The sequence below is a fragment of the Strigops habroptila genome, chromosome 4 (genome assembly GCF_004027225.2).
Source record: "Strigops habroptila isolate Jane chromosome 4, bStrHab1.2.pri, whole genome shotgun sequence".
Taxonomy (NCBI): domain Eukaryota; kingdom Metazoa; phylum Chordata; class Aves; order Psittaciformes; family Psittacidae; genus Strigops; species Strigops habroptila.
The window spans coordinates 48,660,902-48,674,869 of record NC_046358.1 but is presented as its reverse complement, the minus strand read 5'-3'; the positions used below and the strand labels follow the sequence as shown (position 1 = coordinate 48,674,869).

The 13,968-nt window shown below is 39.4% G+C and overlaps 1 protein-coding gene across 1 annotated transcript in view; it reads right to left on the bottom strand.

Moving 5' to 3' along the window:
* Nucleotides 1-13,968, bottom strand: part of LRRC56 (leucine rich repeat containing 56) — a 67,944-nt gene that overhangs the window by 38,714 nt on the left and 15,262 nt on the right. Inside the window, exon 4 of the mRNA XM_030484646.1 lies at nt 5,981-6,068. Within this exon, the coding sequence (XP_030340506.1) occupies nt 5,981-6,068 (88 nt within the window). The remainder of the gene's footprint in view (nt 1-5,980; nt 6,069-13,968) is intronic.

The window sequence follows — 13,968 nt, the reverse complement described above, 5'->3', positions numbered from 1 at the left end:
TCCTTTTAATTTTCTGGATCTCATCTATTGCTTACTATTCAATTGTACAAGTTTCATACCTATGAAAACCTCAGTATTCTGTTATTATTTTGATTAATGCTTTTTTCTGTTCCCAGGAGACATTTCTCTTTTTGGTTGTTTCTACAGATATATCTGAACCAAAATCATACACAAAATCTCTCCAAGCTACCAAATAACTTGGACATAAGCTCTAGTCCCAGGAAACATTTGGTATTGACAACAGCAAAATTTTACCCATTCCCACTAGAGGAGTTTACCCATGGCTGGTGAGCACCCTCCAGTATAACATGCAACCATGTAAAGGTAATACCAATTTTAGACAAACCGGATCATTGCTAGAACATTAAAATCTGTTCTAAGCAAATATTTTTATAAGTGCTCTGAGTAATCTTTCTCTAGCAAGGGTGACTTAGCATTGTCCAGAGAGACATCATTCCAACTCTTTGCAAAGGATCAAAATGAAACAAAACAAACAAACAAAAGAAAATGGGAGTGGGTTTTCAAAAGCAAACAAAGGAGGTCGTGTTGTTCATCCCATTTCCCCAAACATAACAAGAGCATTTACAGCAAAAACATTTTAATAAATCATGGTTTAGTAGAAGCATTATGTATATCTAATGGTAGTTGGGAATGATTACAATGTGTATCAACTTTCATGCATATATTGATTATAACACATATAATACACATAAATCTTCATGCTGTACTGCAAATATTTAACTTCATGTCATTGCAAACCTCTTTAGAAAATACTAAAAATTCAAAACACATTTCTAACTTTTTTTTATAATGTTTCATAACCCATAAAAATTGTACAAATTATAACACACCATCCTCATCCTGCAGGGCATACTTTCTTATGTCAAATAAGTTTTATAAAGCATAGCACAAAATAATTTGGAGTCCTGACAGGGGAGATACTAGCATCTCTGTTAATTAATCTAGATTGCTACCATGTTTCTGATAAAAAAACTGAAGCATAGAAGGAAGAAATGCCTTCCCCAAAGTGTTAAAGGAAAGAACAAGAAAGATGCAGTAGCCTTTCTAGTCCCAGCACAGCAGTGGGTAATAGCTTTGCCACAGGTTCAGCCAGAGAGGTTAAAGGGTTACCAAGCAAAGGCTACTGCAAAGCATTACAAAGTAAATGGGTTTTAAAAACTAGTATCAAGCAGAAGATTTGAATGAGGAGACAAGAAGACTAGCTCAGAGAAAAAGGAGAGACTTGCTCAAGAAAAAGCTTCCCACTGAATGCATTTAGAGTCGGTTCAGGAAAAAAGCAACTATTAAAGAATACAAAGAGGCAGAGTGACAGGCTGACAATACAATTTTCACATCTAGTTATTTCATTATTGTAACCTGATCCTCCATCTCAGACATTTTATTGTATTTTGGCACAATCTATCCCTGGGAACTTGTAGAGTGTTAAGCTCTAATATGCTGTTTACTAGACTGAAATAAAAGTATGCTATGTGCAGTGGTGCAAAATTCTACCAACAAGACTTTTGTATATTTATCCAATTCTGCAGGTTCTTCCCTCCTCTAAGGTTTATATTTGATATGTAATTATTCTTTGCTGCTAAGAATTTATTGCCCATTTAATTTTACTTGGTTTTATAGTCCCACTTACATACGTATGTATATACATATATAAATATTAGAGACTGGAAGATTAAGTTAAAAGAATGTTGAAAAATTAAGATAACAGAAATAAGAGATCTATCCAAATGTAACGACATACTTCTAATTTTCTTAATTTTAACCCTCATGGCATCTTTCCTGAGAGCAAGGATGTAATTTATTCTTACACTAACATAAAGATACCCTAAAATATCAACAATAGTAACTTTCAATAATTTTTAAAGTACAAGCAATATATTCCTCATCTTGAAACTGCCTTTTTAAAATAAGAATGGTCTAGAAAAATGCTGATGACCACAGTACAAGACTAAGAATTTAGAATGCTGAACAATGTTATCTCATAGGTCTAAGATTCCCATTCACTGAATACCCTTTTTGTTACATGTCTCTGAAATTACCAACCACCAACAATATGCTAGTGTTAAACTATTCCACTGTATTATCGCAGTGGAACAAAACTAAATGAAGAGCAAAAGAAATCAAAGTGTAAGGTAGGTGAATAAAAGTGATACATGCACACTCAACAATGCTGCCTTAAGTGCTGTGCTTCACAAGCAAGGTAGCAATGCAGATGTCTTTCTGAGCTGCTTTGGTACAGCAGATGAAGTTTAGATAACTGACTAGGAGTAAGGAGAAATATAGGCAAGATGCTGGTTTTATCATATTCTACAAGCTACGCTTGTAGAATATACAACACATGTTTATAAAACTTGTTTACGTTACAATTTATTCTATTGTTAACAAAAAAAATCATTGTGGCTTGACTTCTTATGCCTTCGGGAATATGGACTAGTGAAAAATATACACAAAAGAAATTACTGACAAATACTTGAGTTGCTACCAGGCAACCTATGCCTTTTGCTGATCCTACAGTACATGTGATCCTACAGAACATGTGAATACAGGCTGCAGTCTTCTAGCAAGAACAACATGATATGTAAATTAAACAGACTATTTAATTCACTTAAGTTGTGTTTAATCAAGTAAAATCCATCACCTTGATGTTATTTCCACACTGGCCTCCTGACCACACAAGTACCTGCCACTGCAACGCTGGCTCCCAACAAATGTCTCCCAGCTTCTCATCAGGAATATCGACAAATAGAACAAGAGAAAAGAGAGATGATGACTCTGAGTGAAAAACAACATGGGCCTACTTCTGAAACTTTAGCAGAGCTTTTCCTTGGCAAAACACATGCAAGGGAAGCAGCAGTCTTCAGACACATAATCCACTTAGCCTGGCCACCAGCAGGCAACAATTCAATAAGTACCAGCGAACAGCACTGTGGGTAACTTGATTTGTAGCTATTAAACTCACTTAGAAAGAAGAGGACTATGTAGTGTCTTAAATGACTGTATCCCACCATTACTTTCAACAGGAATTTCTACGAGCTGGTCATGAATGCAGTCCCAGATCTGTCAGCAATCAGAACTGAAGGGATAAGGTAATGAAAAGAAAAAGAGTCCATCTGTTTGAGTATGAACTAAAGCCTACATGCAAGCTGAAGAGCACAGAAGTGAAGCCCAAGATCTGCAAAGCTGGATACAAGACTTGCCAGGGTGGTTCACTGTTTCAACTGTCATTCAGCAGGGTGCACTGAAAACAAACAGCTAGAGATGTCAGCAATTATCCCAAGCCTTGAGACTCAGATTCAAGCTCTGCCACAAAGTCTTTCCTTAATTTTAAAATTGATCACATGAAAATACTGTAGTATTGGTCTTTTTGAGTTTTAGCCCACACTCTGTCCCTAAGAAATGCAACAGTTCCTCCCCACTATGTCACAGCATTGTGTAGAGGCTGGTCCGACAAACTGGGAAAGCTTAGCAAGATGGCGCTTTGAAGTTTAGCACATCCCAAACTGGAATGCTCGTAAGAAAAACTGAAGTCATATGTTTTAAATCACTCTGGAAATCATGCTAAAGGAGATGTAGGCCCTCAGGGCTTGTGTTACAGTCTGTGTATGGCTGCGAACATTGAAATGTTTCTCAAGTAGAAATTGCAGTGTAAATTTGGGATTTGAGTGCTGCAAGGTTCCAGGTGACCCAGAGTTATGTGCAGTCTCATAACTTGCAACTATTTTACCTGGCCATTTAAGAGCTTGCACAGCCCAGTTTATCTTTACACATAAAACCAGTCAAACAACATTGTTTATTGAGTGTAAACTGATCACAGAAATAAAGAACTCCTTGATGATACAGATACTCTTACCCAATCCACCTCCTGCAACTGAGGAAAACAGTGAGAGCAAAGTAAACTGATTTAATATGGCTATAGAGAAAGTTAATTAGCTAGGTCTGGAATGCAAATAAAACCACCAAACTGCAGAGCAATCCAGCCTGGAGGAGAGAGCCAGAGGTCCCAAGACAGCCTCCTGCTCAGAGCCAGGTCTTCTGTGAGATCAGACTGGGGTGCTCAGGTCTTCACCCAGCTGGATCTTGAAAACCTTCAAGGGTGGAGACTCAAACCTCTCTGGATACCCCTATTGCTTAACTGTCCTAATGGTGGAGAAGTTTTTCTTTCTTGTCACACTGTAACTTCCGTCATTCCAGCTGGTCTGGTTCTTACCCTATTCCTTCCCTCCAGCTATTTATCCAGACCCATGCGAGCAGAGACCAGGTCAGCAGCAGAGTTTCAGGGGCAGGCAGCCAGCGAGGAGCATGCAAGGAGCCCAATACCTCCAACAGCAGACTTGCTTACACTATTCACATTGATGGTGCAAACTGCTCTGTGATACCCCTAAAAAGGTAGACCTTACTCCATGCACCTACTAATCAGCTGTCATGTGAAAAAAAGAACTGATGATCACTGGAAACTTCAAGTGGCAAACTTTCTGCCCTAGCCACCTGCTGACATTTGTAAAGAGGTTTTCACAGGATGGAAATTCAGACCTGCACTATACAAAAAAAAAGGACAGAAGGAAGTTTTATTTGGTCTTGACATTCTGTTATTCTCAACAGCAGTGGAGACCTGCAGCTGCTGGTTTTTATAGCCCTCAAGGGCCAAGTCTTGGTGCAAATGGTGGGATATAAACAAGATGGAAATGGTCTGCAATATGGGAATAGCGCTCTGCATTCTGTAAAAATTGGAAAAGCCTAACCACAGGGAGCAGAAAGGGATTTATTTCCAGTAATGGAAAGGAAAGGGAAGTACAGAGTGAAAAGAGTGAAATATTTTGCTTGCTTGTCACAGTTCATGTAAAATGGCATTGGAATGGGAGCAGCACTTTCAAGCATTACAGAAAAGGCATAATGAGATTTTCTTATCAAGTGGAGGAAACATGACTGAATAGATTATGATTTCTAAAATGCATGTAATTTACCTTAAATTACCTTAAATTATCATAAAGAGAACTATTTACAAAATAAACAGAATAACCAGTACAAAGTGGTTATATAATTCAAGGCAAAAGCCCCCTTCACTGTACTTGCTTCACCATTCTTGCCAAATCGACATCAATCAATCCACTAAAGCTAATTGGCTGTTACATTGTAGCCCCTTGCATACAAAAATGAACTGCTTGGCTGAAACACCAACACCAACTTTTGGGGTTGTGACTCCTTTTGGCACAGAAAACATTACCCTGCAGTAGTTACCCAGCTTCATCGTAACAGATGACTTGGTTGTGATGGGCATCCACATGACAGAAAATGACTGCCAGTAGTGGAAAAAAGGAAGGTTTCATATTCTCAGTGTTAACTCTACTACAGAGGGAATTCCTTTCCATTCCTCTGCCACAGAGGTACTTCCTTACTTCCCCAGTGCAGTGATGATGACATAGAAACCAAGCACAAGCATTAGGGCTGTTTAGGACTCATCAAAATGATGTATCTATAGGACCTTCCTCTGTCACATCATCCAGCACAGCTTGATGAGGCAGTACAGGACGCAAAGACAGGCGGCTGGCAGCATGAGTAGCCTCATACCACTAGCGATTTCTCACCCACAGGAAAACCTTACAGTGGCCCTGTGAACTTTGGCCACTGTTTTGTTAGATTAGTGCCAAGTACTTAGAGGGCAAGGTCATCAGTAAATGCTCATTTAGGTCCTAGAAGCATGTCATTCAAGAGGAATTTGTCCAAACTAATTTGCTTTAGACAGAAATGGCGTCACTCATCCCACTGCCAGAGTTTTCAGTCCTGTTTAGAGCTTCACAGAAAACAGAGATCAAGGAATGCGAGGTACCAGGGAGACCATGTTTCAGGAGCTCTTGAGCAGGACAGTACATTACAATGGTTGTTAGTTTCTGAGTTCCCAGTCCTGCCTCAAGACACAATAAAGGAAAATTTGAGACAGTGAGCAGAAGATACAGTGTTTTCTTACCAAAGTTCCCCAAGCTGTTCTCTGTTGTATCTACTCGCATCTCTAGGGCATTCACTTGCTGCAGATCATCTACCCCTGTCAAAATTTTCTGTAAAGATAAGCAGACATATATGTATATTTTCATTGCAATAAACCAGATGACATGCAATAAACCAGATGACAAGTAAAAAGGTGTAGAAAGGCTTTCAACCAGTGCTTTGTCAACACATACTCCAGATCAAAATGGCTAGATGTGTGATCACATTGAAATAAATTTAGTATTCAAAGATATTTCTTCCTCATAGCTCCAAATTATTCTAGTCTCACATAATTTGAAGTGAAAGCTGAGGATTAAATTCAAGCTGCAAATCAACAGACCTACACGCCAATTAACTTCATTTAAACAGTATGTCCATGCTTTTAGATTTGCATAAGTCTTGTACTAATCCTCAGCAGATAAGAAGTGTTACTCTGTCACCTGTAATCAAAAAGGCACTAGGTAGTAAAACTTAACAAAACACATTGTTTAGCCTTTTAACCCAAAACTACAAAAAAGAGACATGACTTTAGGTCAAGCAGCCCACTTTTCTGAAAGAAGACAGCACTAATTACAAGAGTTGCAAATTCTTTTGATAATATCTAGGCAATGCAAATAAAAGCCTCCAAAATATTCCATTATTTTTGCAAAATCTTAGTAATAGGGTCAACCACTGCACTAAGCAAGGGTGAGTGTGTGAATACAGGATTTTTCCTAGTATCCTAAAGTCTGCATTGATATGTTCATGTAAGTTTAGCCTTGGCAGAGGTAAGCAGGAGGACAGAAACAAGCAGAAACTATACGCAGAAGAGAGAGGGAAGCTCTAGGACAGCCAATGAAAACTACAGCAAGGCTGTAGAGTCCTAATATGCCCGGCTGCAATTCCACAAGCAGCTGAAGCAATCTCATGTTACCACTGTTCTCATCCCCTATTCCTTCCTGCTACAACTCAGCTCCTCTCTCCCCAGTTTCTGTCATCCAGGCTACATGTCCCACCATGTCCTTTGGAACAGCTTTGGGTGCTTTAGTGAATCCTTCCACGCATGGTTTCACCAAAACAGACCAGGAGGGAACTATATATTTTGTCCTTGATTTGTTAGTGGTTTATGGAGGGGCCTGAAACACTTGTTGAAAGATGAGAAACAAGGCCTTTGTGTCACAATAACTGCCTGAAAGAGTTGATGCTATGTGTAGTGATACAACTGCTACATTCTCACCTTTCTGTGCCAAAGAAGTTAGGATGTGGGGCTAAAAAAAGCCCACTTCAAAAAAATGGCTGACCCCGGCATCAGCGTTTCCCCCTCACTAATGAAATCAATAGCATGGGTCAGTAGTGTCACCTGCCTTTTGCCCCTCTATTTAAGATGAAAGCAGGAAGTCATTCAACAACCTTCACATACAGGAGACAAGTTTTCTTCCTATTAAAAGTTATAACATTCTTTAGTTTGTTTAATAAAGGGGAAATTATTCATTAGAAGAGAATGTGTAGGACCACTTATGTTTATGAGTTTGGAGAAGAAAAAATAACCACAAGAACATCCAGTTCATTTTGCAGAGAAAAACGGCAGTTGCGACATTCCTGCTCATTGCAGGCACGCGACTACAACTTCATCCACCCTGATAGGACTGTAGTGATAGGACAAGGAGTAACAGGTTCAAACTTAAACAGGTGAAGTTCAGGTTAGATATACGGAAGAAGTTCTTTACTGTGAGGGTGGTGAGGCACTGGCACAGGTTGCCCAAAAAAGTGGTAAATGCTCCATCCCTGGCAGTGTTCAAGGCCAGTTGGATGGAGTCTTGGGTGATATGGTCTAGTGTGAGGTGTCCCTGCTCATGGCACAGGGGTTGGAACTAGATGATCTTAAGGTCCTTTCCAACCCGATTCTATGATAGCTCCGCATCCTTTTACAAAGGACCAAACACAATCTGAGTGTAAATGAGGTAGCAGATTAAAAGGGCATGGTTTTTTGAAAATGGTGAGCATCCCTCCTTGAAAATCTGGCTCCCTTTGTAAGGTCAGAATTATCAAAAATCTTCAACTACTTTTGAATTGTCTTTAAAACACTGTGTTTGAAATTATTTTTAATCTTATTTTTTTAAAACTGTGATTTTCAGCAGCCTGAACCTAAGAAGGCTTCTAGACTTTCCTGCTTTCCCCCTACAGTATGAGAAACAAAGGTCTAAGGTGAAAACCTGGGAGTTCCCAATAGCATTCAAAAATTTGCTTTCTATCCCCAGATGCAGCCACCACAAAAACTGTTTTGCTTCTGCAAAGAAGCCATGCTTACCAACTACAGACTGCTTTCTCCCCCCAAATAAACATAAAATCCCTCACTGCAAGATATATTTTGCAGTAATCCTTTTCAGCAGATGACGCTGTCTGTCATATAGCACGAGAGTACGTGCGAAATGAGAGCTAGCTGATGTCCTGGCACACAAGTACACAGTTGGATTGCTGGACTTGGACACAAGCTTTGGTCATTAAAGGAAGCTGCTTCTGAAAAATATCTCCCCCCTCCCCATCAAAATAGTCTTAAAAGCCTACATCATTAGAAGACAGAATAGGAAGAAGTCTCAGAACAAGTAATAAGCTTAGGGTCATACAGGTTTTAAGCAGAGTAGCAAAAGCTCCTGGCTTTGCCTTTCTTCTCTGCTGTCTGCAAGTTCCCTGCATGCTATCCTTCCCCCTGCTGTATTCTAGATAGCCTCCTCTCCCAGTTCTGCTCCTTGTCCTCCTCTTTCAAAATCTAAGCATAAAAACTGCACAGAGTTATATTCTCTCCTCTTTTAGGGTTCCCTATTCCTTTTCCTCAAACCAGGGATATTAGTGTGCTTTTTTGCCCTCCTTTTCCTCTTCCAGATCCACCGTTTGTACTTTTTCCCCTGTCTGAGAGATGAGCAGCTTAGCACATCCACATTTTGTACTGCAACAGGCACAGCTGTGGCTCCAGTGCTGAAAAGGGTTATTGGCTGCCATCACCAGCTCTTTGAACTACAGATAGCTGCCTTGAAGCATGTGCTAACCAGACTCCATGTGTTCTCAGTCCCCACTTCCCTGTTCTGCTTTTCCAAAAGTCTCTGTGAAAATCATTGTCCTTCCATCTGCTGATGCTGAGAAGATGGTTGGAGAGTTTGGAACTGATTTGCTATGGGATGCAAAAGCTATCATACTACATGAAGGAAACAAGAAATGCTCTTCAGTTTGAGCTCACTGAAAGGCACCAGAAGCACAGAGACCCCAGGTGTTGACTACAAGCTAGTTAGCAAGCAAAAGGCCAGGGCAGCAGCTCAAGAGAAGGTTCTGTGGTGAATGGTTCCTTCGGAAGATAATTAGGACAATCGTACCCCCCAGACACCTTTCTTGGCACACTGGTGCAGCTGGAAGTGTGACATCTCTCATGTGCCACAGCTAAAATTCTGGCACCAGGAATGAAGGAGATTTAGGGAAGGATGTGGAAACATTTAAACAAAGATGACACATATTTAGCAGGATCTCCCTTTTATGTTGTAGTTTAACACCAAAGCACAGGAACCTTCACCAAAATTTGAAAGGAAGGATATTTAAGAATAATTTTGTTGCTATTGAGTAGTAAAAGGGAAAAAAAAAAAAGCCAAAAACACTGAAGGGATCATCAGCTTGGATAGAGATACCTGGCACCATGAAGGCTAAAGCGATGCTAAGGTGCTCTGAATCTTTTCATTCCTAGGGCCATGCCAGGCCTAGGGCAGGCTACTGCACTAATTCAGAGGTTTTCCACTGTGGCTCCAGGTAATGACTGCCTGCCCACAGCTCAAAGGGCTGTTTTGACAGCCAGGAACAGAATGTCTCTCTGCCTGTCCCCAAGGAATGCTCAGACATGAAGGTGCTGTGCCATCTAGGGATTTCTTTGTCTGTGAATAGCTGCTCAGCCTCAATGTAGAGCAGACAAAAACGGGACCAAGGATCTGTTCTAGGCAAAGAATTGGATATACTCAGAGTTATTTTACAGCAAAAAGAAACTTTGAAAAAAATAACTATAATTCCAGGCTGATTGTTGGTGTTCAAAGAGGATTCTGCTTGCCACCTATCTACTGCCTGCCCAGCAAGGTAGGTATCAGTTAGATAGAGAAGGAAGATGTTTTCTGAAGAATCAAACATCAAGTCCTTTCTGGCACATGATGTTCAAGAAGGTGGCCTGACAGCAAGCATTAAACTTCACCCTAAATTTGTTTATTTGAGAAGATAAATTTCCATGGTAAAGCACTGCACTATTCCTTGAAGATTAATACCTGATGAGTAAAACAAGAGCAGATAAAGTTTTCTTTATCTTTTTGCACCTCCTTCAAAATAGGAGTAAAATTATTTCACATGAGATCATGCAGAACATATTGGTAAATAATTTAGCCAGTAATTTAAGAAGCAACTCCATGATGGCTCACAAATCATTCCCACCATGCAAAATGTCTGGCCAACATCTCAGAGGAGAGTGTGCACTAGTTTGGAAAGCTTTTCCTCTGACTGACAAGAAGAGCCAATAAGTATTCTGTAAAAAATAGCAAGTGAAAAATACTTTTGTGCTTGCAAAGCTTCCCAACTGGCAGAACAGTCATCTGGGAATGCTGGAAAACTCAGTTCAAGTCCCACTTGCAACTCTGTAAATTCCTTAATTGGCAAATAATATCTGTTCAATCAAAGCTGGTGTATACAACTGTTTTCTTCCCTCTTCCCTAGATTTTTCACATACTCCAAGAAAAGTAGATAGGTTACTGAAGAGCATGTTGTGTGCAGCTGTCAGAGAAGCATTTCCAGCTGTGTGTTTATTTTTCTGATCCTGGTTAATTTGGCTAAGACAGGAATTCCTGAGTGGTGAGCTTATTTTCTTTTAATACTACACCTGTATGGAAATACCAGAATCATGTCCATTCATGTGTTCATTGCTTTTTGTAGGGATTTTATTTTGAATTCCCATCTCTCCCTGCACAAAAACCCTAATGTTGCTGAAAGTATGACAAAATATTGCTTCTAAGAAGAAAATTACTAGAATGTTAACAAGGTTTTAAGTGATTCTAAGTAAGGGATTTCCAACGAGACGGAACAGAACTTCCCTGTGGTCCCACATGCAATCTTCTTTTCAAAATGGCTAAATGCTGCAGATGCCCATAGTTACAATATTTAGCTATATTTTCTACATATACATACAAATACATTCTTTCAGCTCAGATGAAGAGATTAACTAGGTGTTCAATCTGTGATAAAGAGATCTTCTTGGCTTGTATGAAAAGTATAGATGAGGGCAATAATTGTGAAATTTAAGTGGTGGATGCATTAGTAAAGATGTCCTTATTCTCATGCCAAAGCCTCCAAGTTACACCAACAGATCTACATGGATGGGCCCTTGCCTAGTCTTGCCATCTCCAGTTCAGCTCCTCACTGACTCGAGCAGGGGATTCACAGTACTGACACCTTTTTTTAAACCAGCATTAATGATCTAATGTTGCAAGTTGCTGAGAGATCTCTTAACTGTCACAAACCTCAGTGGGCACGTGGGGCACCAGAAACTTTATGGGAGGTTTGCTGATCTCTCAGAAATAGCCTGTATCATTTCTGTAGGAGGAAACAAGCTCAGTTTCAATTATGTGCTGAATTAGGTGAGGAGTGGACATGATAGTAAATATTCTTACATTGATTTTTGCTCTAAATTTCTTTTAAAGATTTACTTTAAAAGAAAAATAGGTATTAAAAAAGCCATACCTAATATTAATTCTTTTTTCCTATCTAGCAATTAGATGCATAAGTAGCTACAACCAGTGCTCAGTGCTGTGTCACTGAACATGTAAAACTCAAGACTGTAATCTGCCATTTTACGTTAGCTAAGCAGCTGTGACTGTATTCAAATGAAAATCTGGAGTTTTCATATAAAGGCATGCAAATGTGTGTGTATGCATATAAATATAAAGGTTTCTGATGTGACGATTTGAACATAAAACATCCGATGCCTAAGTAGCTGGATGAACACTAATGTAACAACTACAAGCCTTAACTACAGTAAAGGCATTTGTGTTAGGACAAGAACATATAAAATAAAAGCTCTGAAACCAAATGAGGCTTTGTAATTTTTTTCCTGTTCACAGTATTATGTTTACTACTATCTGCTGCCTTGACCAATCTGATCTAACCTTGAAACTTGCTGGCTGCACTTTGAGCAGAAGACTGAACTGGAACACCTCCAGAGGTCCCTTCAAGTCTTTTAGGTTTAATTTTTGAAATTAATATACAATTCAAATAATTCTAATAAAGGATTCAGCAGGTCCAAATCTGGTCAGTTACTTCCATCTCCTTGACTCCACTTAATTTAACACAATTTTGCACTTGCTTCCATTATTACCTTTTTTTTTTCCCCCCTCAAATCCATTTAGCTTGAAACTAAGAGGAAAACTTTCTGCAAAGGGAAAAAGGAAACGATTGAGTCATTTCAGCAGGAATCCAGTCTGTTGTTCCAGGACCCTCCAGGATTTTCTTGTCCCCCTGAGGATGAGTGCATACCATATGAAATACACCCTAACCTCCTGAGCAACAAAACTAAACACCACTTCCGAACACGTGTTCGTAAGTTTAGAAAACATGATTAATTGGAGCAGGATCACTAAATAGTGAAATCAGAATACTACTTCCTTTCTTCTCTAAAGATCACACACACATGTGATTAGTTGTGATAACATGACAATATCTGGAAGATCATTTGACCTTGTAAAATGAGTTTATTCTGAGAATCGGAATGCTTTTTGTGGAAGTCAGGAAAAGATCCTTTGCAAAGGGCAGGAAGGAGATGGGGGTTAATAGAACACAATAAAAATCTGATTCAAGACAGGTGAAGCCCTTAATTTCAGTTCCTCCACACTTAATGAGGAATCTGTGCCACAGCCCTAACAATGTTAGGGCTGCAATGTATTGCACATTAATAGCCAGTTTTCAGAATAAAGGGGGAATGGGGAATTTGCTCACCCTGCATCATTTGTCAACAACATGAATGCACAACACAAGTACAGGCAGAGCAGGGAGCTGGAAATATTTACTGGCCAGGTACAAATGGAAAAGCAAGAATGCCTATTCATAGAGACGAAGATTACACAGCACAACAGAAAATTGACATTGATAATAGCAGAAAGAATAAAAAGAACATCTAATGATACCAACCCTTGTATAAAAAGCTTTTGACCTGTGGCTTGGATGAAGAGTATTCAAAAATAAAAGGACATTACATGACATTGCAGCAAGAGAGATGGCAACAAGCAGAAACTACTCAAGATGAGATTAACATAATGGGAATATGGAATCACACAGGGCTTTAAACTGAACCTTATGCTGAAATGAGGCCACAGAAGAGCACAAATCCCATAGTGAGTGAGCATAACATTTAAGTGAGGTGAGGATCCAGAATTGAGAGGAAGAGAATAGGAAAAGGATCAGTGGTTTTGTGGAAGTTTTGTAATGTGCAACAGGATCCACGGAGGCAAAAAGGAAAAACAAAAGAGAAAAAGGGTCAGTTTGAGCCAAAATTTCCTCTCTTTGAGGAAAACAACCTGGCAACTGGGAAAAGAAAAGTAAAAAGAAGGAATATAGTATCATACCTTTTAAAAAGACCTCAATAATGAGGACTGCTAACATTTTCACTACTAGACTTCCATATCCCTGGAAAAAAGGGAAAAAGTAGTAAAATGTGCAGGTAGAGATAAGGCCACGGGCTACAATTCAAGGTGCCCAGTCTTCACAGATTCTGTACAGCTAGACCTTCCAGCCTCCCCAAGTTTAAACTGAACTGGTGCAAGACAGAACACTGCAAGGGCAAGGAGTAAAGCTGAGTATATATCTCAGAACAAAAACATTCCTCAGGAACCTCTAGAAATCTGCCTACACAACACTGCAGAACTGGGGCCTATGTCTTTATTTGAATGTAAAAGAATCTTAGTTTAGTGAACTTGTATTTTAAAAATC